Genomic DNA, 9,953 nt, shown 5'->3' on the forward strand with positions numbered 1-9,953 from the left:
TGCAGTAGGATGGGACACTTGTGTCTTTCATTGTGTGGTTGGCTGCATTACTTCAAATTTCTTAATACAGGGATTTCAGGAGGAGGAAAAGGGGAGAGAGACATTGCCCAAAAGGAAAGTGGCTGGGAGGCACTTATCCATGAATTCTAAAATCCATTTTTCTAGCTACTTATACAGAAGTAAATGGAAGTTTATTAGTTTTTAATCTACCCATTGCTTCTTGAACCCTTCCCAGAACTATTTAACTCTTCTCTCAATGTGTCACATTTATTTATCTCCAGAGAGCTAACATTTGTCATGCGATTTAAGCTAATCAGTTGCATGTCTGTATCACACAGGAATTTCAGCCATGTCACTTGCATTTTACTGGTCAGGAGATGCTAAACACATTTGAGGAAATACCATGTTTGTTAATATATTTTCAACTATAGCATGCCTGACTTAAAATTGTGCTTTCAGGACATTGGACTTGTAGCCCATGAAATAATCTTCCTATGCTATGATTTTCCATTGCAATAATTGCTGCGCAGTAATAGTTTATATTGAAGTTGCTCATCCAGGTAATTTGTAGGAAGTAGTGTGTGTGTGTGTGTGTGTGTGTGTGTGTGTGTGTGTGTGTAAAGGGAATAATGAGTTATGCCATCTGTCCCTACTTTATGAATGATGCTGGTGAACTTGCCTCTCAAGGAAAGGATAATGTTACTTTCTCTTTCCCAAAGCAACTGGACACAGAGACATCTTCATTTAGTAACACTTTCCTCTGCATTTTTGGTTGTCACCTACTATTTCCAAGGGAGAGTGCCACAGAATTCTTCCACAGAATGCCTTTATCACCCCCAGAGTTTCAGATCAGGAGATTAATTTATTGTTGATTGCAGAACTTTTGAATTCCTGGCAGCTGTACTCTGAAATTTCTCTGATCCATCCACCTAGTAATTTATTTATCTACTGCTTTGAAATTATTTTCAGGACTGCTTGAAAACCTCTTGTCAGGGAACTGCCATCGGAGCCAGAGGGAGAGGGAGGGCTCCAGAGGGATTCTGGAGAGCGTCCCGGGAGGGAGAGAAGCAGCACATCTTCTGGGGGAAGGAAATCAGCGTAGCACCAGTGGAGAAGGGGGGCAGATGGGGGAATCGGCGAGGTGGCTCCAAGACTCCTCGCTGGGGACCAGTGGGGAGAGCACGGGTCCTCCGATGCCCACACCCTCCCTGCGCAGAAGGCTTCCGCGCAGGGAGGCTAGGCGGAGACTAAGCGTCAAAGAGATTCTTTGCTGGAAGAAGTTCAAGAAATGCCCACTAACGGATTCTGCCAGCGATTGAGACAGTCACGGGCGAGTGGCTGTCCAGACAGAAAGGGTTCATTCAGGCAACCAGCCAAGGGTGGCGTTGATTTACACACAAGCAACCCCTAGAACCATTACACCTCTTGACATTGCAGTATCCATGTTTTAAAATCTTATAATGTTTCCTTCTCCCTTTATATTCCAGATAACAGACGAGTAAATTTGGAAAGGTCACGTTCTCGTCACAATGGAAGCATCACGGCAGTATGAACCCCTCCCGATGCCAAAGAACTGGGAAGTGTTTTATTTACTTTACATGGAGACATGGTGAAAAGAGCTAAATGTGGAAAGAGCAACAATGAAGATAAATGAAATTCAAATGAATTCCAGAAAATAACAACCAGAAATATAAATATGTATTTTTACAAACGTTATTGTGCAAAAAAACCCCACACAACTTACTGTATATTAAAAATGCAATCCTCAATAGATATAAGCAGTGTTAAAATATAATGTTCCTATCTCTTCTTCTTTAGTATTACTCACACGTGTCAATCTACTATGTTTTTATGCAGCTCCCTTGAATTTCAGGGAGGGTGTGCAGTAGATTGTTCCTAAAAGTGTGGGGAATGGTTTATATGAATGGAGACGAATAGCATATAAAATTGCTTTTAAAACAAGCAGCATCAAAAGATCTGGTCAACGAAAGAGGACAGGAGTCCATTGGCAGTTCTTATTTTGACATGAAAGGAAAAAAGTAAAATTTGCATATTAATTAATTCAGATTGAAGCTGATACAGCACACATCATAACAGGCCTTTTTTGTAAGCCTGAGAAAGCACTGTACAGCCCCCATCAATTTCTTTAGAATCTTATCTCTCAAGTTTTAAGCATGATGGATTCAGCTATTTTGGTTTCAGTTAAACTTTATCACAAATCTACAGCATCAGCCGTAGAAAGATATATGGCTTCTTATCACTGCTAAAAAATTTTTTTTAAAAAATGAGAACATAGGATTGTACCAAAGTTAAACCATATCTTTTGCAGAATATGTTTTTGACTCTATTTAAAAATGTATTTTCTAATTATGCACTTATATGAACTTTATATGGATATTTGGAGGAAAAAATCTTACCTATTTAGATGGTTATAAAACTCATTTGCCTTTGTTAAAGCTTTCAGAAACATAATCTATTAATATGAAGGTAATCAGAATTAGATTCTCTAGATACAGTCAAACATGCTATATAAAAGCTATATTAGTACATGCTGAGATGAGATGACCCAGGCAATGAGCTAAAATAGTTGTAGCAGGGTGGGGAAAAGAGATACTCTATATAGTGCTCCCTAGCACATCACACAAACACACACATGTGTATTTGAGGCATTTTGACCATACTACATTTTGATCAGCCCAAAAGCTGTCCTTTGAGTATGCCATATGTGTAATAGTGACGCACTGTAAAAAATGCTCCTAACACATTTTCTTTTTGATTCCGTGCACACACACACCCCCACCACCACCACACACACATGTACACACACTTCAGGAGGATATGGTGTGTTTTATATGATGGAATATTTTTTCTTTACTACAGATGATTAAAGAGAAACACTCAGATGTGCAAAATACCTTACAACAGTGAGTTTATAGGAGCCATGTTGGTGGGGCACTAAGCAACTGGTGTGCATTCTGTATGAGGGAGGGGAGGTCAGGCTGGTGCTCAAAACTGTCAGGAACAAAATCAGCCTAGACTGAGCTTCAGCAAGAGCCATAATACTCACGGCGGCCTGATTTTGTAGTGAAAGCTGCTTTCACTTATCGTTTTCCACTAAATGTCCCCCTCAATAAAATATCACAAAAAGCATACATTGTTTTCCTAACCAGGGAAAGTGGGTATTATTAACAACATTATGTATCCCATTTTTACTCCAAAGGGTTTTTATCCTCATAACATCCACATATTGTGGGTTTGACAGAGAGAACAACTGGCTCAGGGTCACCCAGACTATGTCTTCCTCATCTTACATTCTAGCAACTATACATTCTTTTCTTTGGTTGGGACGGAGTGGCTAGATTCAGTGTTATATATACAAGGGGTATAATCATTCTATTTCCCACTTGTTGTACACCTGCTGCATTTTAAATAAGTGGTGTATACTTGTTGGTTTGTTTGTTTAAGAAAAATCAGTTACCCATCAATTATTGTACTTTACCACTAAATAGCTTATATTATAATGGAATTATCAGCCGCTTTTTGTCCATGCAGTATTCAATTTTCTTGCACTAGCTGTCCAAAAGAGAATGGAACCAGCCTGTTTAGATGGGTAGCAGCATATGAGTTCAGGTTCTACATCCTGCAGCTACTTAAGACCCACATGTCTGGGTCAAGGCTACTCACAAGTTTGAATTCAAGGAAAGAAAAAACCATGTAGGCTTTGCTAGCTAGGGTTTGTGGGAGTACCAACAACATATGGGAGTCACGGGTTCCCCAACTCCTGCTAGACATCTTTCTTAGAAACACAAATGTTTCTAGTTAAAGAACAGGAATTCTGCTGTTACCTCCCACTCTATTGAGAATTGACTAGTAGGCATAAGGCAAAAAATTGCTTTTGTCTAATCTACATTTTCAAACTCATGTCAAAATACATAAAGTCATTAATACATAAAGCCAAATTGGTAAGCCACTTAGATGGGCAAAGTGTATATTTTCTAATGCACAGTATTTTGAAACAATGTACTGAATCTCAGAAAAAGAAGAAGCAATTTGCTAGAATTTAAAAGCCAAAATGTTAAAGTGATTATTAGAGCATCTGTGAACATACTACTTTTTTTTTTTACACTAATGTTAATTATTATGGCAGTTGCATTGTTTTTTTTTTTTTTCCTGTTTCCTGCCATGCTTCTGAGCAGCCTAGTAGCTGGCAACCAGAGATTTTACAGAACCAAATTCTGACAAAGAGCAAGTCCAAAAAGATGCAAGCTTGCCTGATGCTTCAGTTTTACTAGCCCAGTCATGTTATTCCACATTTGGAACATGTTAAGTAATTTAATGGACATGTCTCTTAAAGGGGAAATGGGGGGGGGGTGTTAGAAGAAGATATATTGTAAATACAGGAAGCTTGTATCTATAAAGTCTAAAAAGTATTTTCTGAATATTATGTTCGGTCACAGAGTCTTTTGATAGCTTTTTATTCTATTTGAAAATGCAGATTTAAAAACAAAAAGCCTTGCTTTTGTTATTGATATGATTCCCACTCTTGTCATATGTTTACCTGGTGACCTAGTAAAAGCATAGACTGGAGGTCATAGCACCTTTTTCTGAACAGTATTTGCCTTATTTTCTAATATTAAGAGGGGGAATTACTGAAGATATATTTCCAAATAGATATTCCTAGGAAACACTCTCCCAAACTCTCTTGTAAGCAGAGGGACTGGATGGGGTGACTAGGCCTCAAATTATTCATGAAAAGTTAATCACTGGAGCTTTATGCAACCACTGAAATACCGCTTAGGAATCTAGCACTCACATACATTTACCATGAAATGTATTTAGAATATAGCAGAATATTAGCATGCATTCATATTTTAAATTTAATAACTAAAAACATTGAGTTGGTTCCCAGCTTGCCCTTCCATGAACGGAAAGGATTCTTCCATTTGCAGTGGGAACCGGGATCAAGCAGCAGCTTTTACTGAATGAACGGAGGGGGCAACCAGTTTCACCACTTTCACCTAAAGCCTCACAAAAAACCTTCCTTGCTATTCCAGCAGGTTTTTCAAACCCCAGTCGCAGCTTTAGGGGGTGGGGTTGGGGGGGTGGAGGATTCGCTTAAATGGCTTTCTGCTGTTTTGCCCCAGTGCGAGTGGAACTCTGCTGAGCACAACACTTAATCTTTTAAGTGCTTTGCATCTTAACATTTCTCAAAAGGCAGAAAGATGTACAATTCATATAAGCATAACATATAATAGGCTATGCTCTCATATAACTGCCCTTCTCTTGTTGAGGAGTGACATCTTAAATATCATTGTACCAGTTTCAAACAAGACCAAAAAAGCCCTTTTAGGCAAAGTTCCTTATTTGAAAATTAAACCACTATGAAGAATTTCTAAACAAGCCACTTTAAACGGTACATTCTGAGCTGTATATGTAGGCCATGGTGAATAAAGCTTCCTTGTTTCAACTGACCCCTATTTACAAAGCTTATCACAACTATACATAAATGTCACATAATTAAATGTTTTGCCTTTACATCTGCATATATCACTATATGTACTACCTCAGAATGCAGTATAGCTACACACATTCCTTCCTCCCACCACAAAATTAAGTTGTCTAAAAACATAGGGCCATGCTAGACTAGATATTGTTGTTCTGTGTTCAGATCTCCAGGGCCCCTGAATAGGACTGGGATCGTAACACCAGGGAAAGGAGGTTAAACCCTTTCCCCCATGGTGTGTGTTCCCAATCTAAGTGTCTTTTCAATGTATCTTTCCAGAAAGAACAGAAATACAGAAAATGAAATAAATAACATATACTGCTGCTATTTCTCCTATTAGGGAAAACATATGGGTACACACACATTTTCTCTAATAGGGCAAAGAGCAGCTCAGGTACTATAGTCCTGATCCAATTCATCCCTCCTCCCCCCCACAACTGCTTTTAACGTAAATTAAGGGATGGGAGGTCTAATCATAGATCGCCAATATGTCAGATGTCTAGGATTACAACCTTGCTTAAATTTTATTTGAGCTTGCTTGATCATTGCTTCTTAAGACCTTCATGTAACGAAAGGTCAGTTCAGATGACATTTTTGCTCTCTTAAGTGTCACACAGTGTGTTTTATCTGAAACATGCATAACACCTGAGCCAGGAGCTCATGGGCTTTTGTCTAGAACCTTTGTGGCACATTTTCCAGCAGCCACAGCCCACCTTCTGGCTCACCGGTTGTTCACGAACAAGCAACTTTTACTTGGGGATAGATTGCCATAAGGAACTTTTTTTAAAAAAAAAAAGTTATCAAAATAAGCTCTTATGGATTAAATTGTGTAAGAAAATCCATCGACTTTTATTAAACATTTTTGTACAGCTCTAATTATACATTTAATCTGAGTTTTAGTGGAAATGTGTAGGCACCTTTTTGAAGAAGAAAATATATGGTAGTTGCAGGTAATTGAACAGTGGTGATTGGCTCTCATTGGAATGGGCAGGGTAGAAGGCAAGGAGAACATCAGTAGCTGAGCTGATGTCAATAGTAGGCAGAGTCAGCTAATTCTAGTTTTGTCCCCATTGTCCTCCCTGCTGAATTACACCAAACGAACTACTCCTGGACATGCTGCAAGTAGGAAGGCTGACAGCAGAATGAGGTTGGTGGGTAATGCCCCATTTGCCCTAATGTACCAGCTGCCCATGCTTTTAGGGTAGAACTCATCCTTGGGTCAGATGCCCAACCATTCTGTAGTGCAACTTTTGCCTTGCTTCCATTCATTCCATTCCTGATATTATGAGTAGGCACAGAGAGAGCAAACGTGTTAGGCCATAAGCCACTTTAGGGTGAGACATGCAGGAAGGCCCATAGTGTAGGTTCATAGGAGCATATTCAGAATAAGTCTGTGACAGGTCACATTAAGGCCTTTGCCCTACAAAGTGCTGTTAAATGTTTTTATACAGTCCAGCAGAGGAAGGAAGCCTAAACTTCCTACACTTATCCTACATGAATTTTGGCAACCTGGCTGTTAGAACTCACAAGCTACTTAGTTTGCTGTTTCTCCTAACTGTAGAAGACAGGTTGGTAAATGTAGTAACCTTATGACAGTATGCATGTAAGAGTTTCAGTAGTTAACATGAGGATATTTTATTAACTTCTGCTTTTAAAAAATGCTATATTAATATCTACTTGATTATGGCAGAGTGAAATCAATTCATAATTGCATGAAAGTTGTCCCTTTGTGGCTTTCCTTCACCATGTCTAAACAAGGTTGGAGAACAACAACAAAATACCCACAGCAGTGATTGCAATACCTTAAATAATGAAATGTCTAATGTATTGACACTTCTGTTTAACAAAAGAAACCGTCCTTGCTTCCCATGTGCCATAGTGTATTCAAAAAAAGAGAAAGGATAAAAAGATTTTATAGAGTCGAATAAATACATAGCATGAAATAGCCCCTTTTATAACATACTGCAGGCACTTGTAAAAGTAAAAACAAAACTTTACAACTCTATCTCCACTGTTATCCTCCTTCCCCTTGCAGCTCTGGAAGTGAGACACTTAGCAGCATATAGAGGAAATCACTCCACATTGCCCAGTACAGGAATCGCCAATACCATTTATAATAGCTGCCCACCCATGAATGCCTCACTTGATTGTATGGAAGTAAAGTGTGCTGAGATATGTAGTCCTTCATAAGGAATATATGCATCAGTTGTGCCTATGTATAGGCAAATGTATTAATTACACCACTATTGCGCCCATAAAGGCTGCAAATTGCGCGGTGTTCCCCAGGTCTGTTCCTCCTTTTGCCCAGAAGCTGTGGATGGCCAGTGATTTCTGGAAATAACCTCACTTTCAGGCAAAAGAAAGAAAGAAAGAAAGAAAAGGAACATGCTAGGCCATCCACCACTGTAGAAAGCAAAGAAATATTGTATTTGGGAGCTTCATGTAACTGCACCTGCCACTTCCATGTCTTATTTAAAGAGGGCTGCCTAAACATTGCATGGATGTCTGAAAGCACATTTTAGTCTTCTGAGATAGTTGATGTTCCCCAGATCTAAGTAAATATTCTTTGTAACCAAAAACTATTTCCACTAAAACTTCTTCAGAGATACCATAAAACACAACAATTCTCTCTAACCTAGTTATTTACGTAAATTCCAGCCTCCTGTCAAGATGTTGTTAAGTTGCCATCTAGTGCAAATTGTCATCATTTATTTGAGTGCAGGTTAGCACATAATTCTGAGTTGGATGATAGCATTTAATATGATAGATATCAAAAGTACATTGCAAATGTCATGCACTAAAATGTTGAAAACCTTTGTGTATAATACCAACGTTTCCCTATTTGCAAATTAAAATTAGTTTTGGTGATTTCAGATTTGGTCATCAACAGATCCTAACTTCTTTGTTGTTGTTTAAAAAAACACCTTGTTTTTGCTTTGCAATACTTTGTGCAGTTGCTTATGTTTATTTAATACCTCTTAAACATCATCACTTTGAAGTACCTCTGTGCTATGAAGTTTTGGTTTGGGGAGTGGGTGGGGTGGGTTAATTCTTTTTACTCTGAAGTGTCAAATATATTTGTTTGAAATGGGCAGGGCAAATGTCTTCTGTAACGGCTAATTTTGGGGGGAAATACTCAGAGATTATATTCTTTTTAAACTGTCAACACCTTGTGATACAAGTTTAAAATGTAACAATATAATGCAGTCATTGAGCACATTAAAACATGTCTTGTGTTTTATTTCAAAGACAGTAAATTGCGTTAAAGAATTTGTGATAAGCGTAAGACCTTAAATTAGAGAGTCACTTTTTTCTAGTTCAAATAATTTACAGCATTTAAATGAATGGATGAAACTAGTCTAATAACTCAATGGGAACCATTTTTGTCAGTACCTGCACAAGTATTGAGCCCAGTTTGAGGGAAAAGGGACTGAGAGATAAAAACTTTTAACTGAAGAGTGGGAAACATGTCCCAGTTTTGCAGCAGACAAGCTGTTACTGCAAACTCTTTGTTAGCTACCCGCCCCTGCCTAGAGTCACCCACTTATTCCCCTAAAAAAATTTTTTTTACAGGCCCAATCAGAGATAACAAAGCTGCTTGAGATTCGCCACATTGAAAACACCAACATTCCCTGCATTCCCCACCCCCGAATTGAGACTTTTTTTTAAGGACCATAAAACCTGTTTGGAGAAAGTGTGCAATTTTTAAAAGCCTTCAACTGGTACTAGATTGTCAATTCAAGTCCCCTCTGTTACAATTCCTGCAAGGTTATAGGATTCTACTTGCTTACCAGACTTTCTTGCCCCAGAACAAATTGTTGGTCTCCTCTGGATCTCAGCCTTGTGCAGGGGCCAGCAAACTAAGGTCCACAGGCCAGATGCGGCTTGCCGGGCTCGTTAATCCAGCCTGTGAACCTTGCGGACTGTGTTGCCCACTCAGTCAGTCCCTGCGCTAAAGCGATGCAGCGTGGAGGCCTCGTGTGGGGACTGACTTCCACGACAAGGCTTCTGATTGGCTGCAGGAAGCTCCTGCAATCAATCAGAAACCACAGACACCTCTGGGAGGGTGGCTATGCTGACGTGGCCACTGTGCCATCGGCACTTCCTCCCGCTCGGCTCTTCCTGCTGGGCCACTTGCTACTGCTTGGCCACCTCAGCAGGAAGGAAGTAGCTGAGCTCAAAGGTGGTCGAGCAGAAAAAGCCAAGCAGAAGGAAGCAGAAGCGGCGCAAAGGCTGCCTCTGCCACCCAGGCTAACAGCATGGGCTCTGTGCAGAGGCAGAGGACAATGAAAACACTGCCGGAGATGAGGCGGCGACGGTGTGAGTGGCGGCAGCAGGGGTCCTTTTGGGAGGGGGGTGCTTTTGGGAGGGTGGGGGGTCCAGCCCCCCACAAGGTCTGAGGGACAGTGGACCTGCCCCCTCCAGAAAAGTTTGGTGACACCTGTCCTTG

General features: G+C 39.9%; 1 protein-coding gene across 3 annotated transcripts in view; it reads left to right on the forward strand.

Moving 5' to 3' along the window:
* Positions 1-8,728, forward strand: part of DIAPH2 (diaphanous related formin 2) — a 352,430-nt gene extending 343,702 nt beyond the window's left edge. For all 3 annotated transcript variants that reach the window (XM_082208590.1, XM_082208591.1, XM_082208592.1), the window contains one exon: positions 1,488-8,728. In XM_082208590.1, coding sequence (XP_082064716.1) covers positions 1,488-1,552 — 65 coding nt within the window. In that variant the 3' untranslated portion in view covers positions 1,553-8,728. The remainder of the gene's footprint in view (positions 1-1,487) is intronic.
* The last annotated feature ends 1,225 nt before the right edge of the window (positions 8,729-9,953 follow it).

Source organism: Podarcis vaucheri, assembly GCF_965113315.1.
Source record: "Podarcis vaucheri genome assembly, chromosome: Z".
Lineage (NCBI taxonomy): Eukaryota > Metazoa > Chordata > Lepidosauria > Squamata > Lacertidae > Podarcis > Podarcis vaucheri.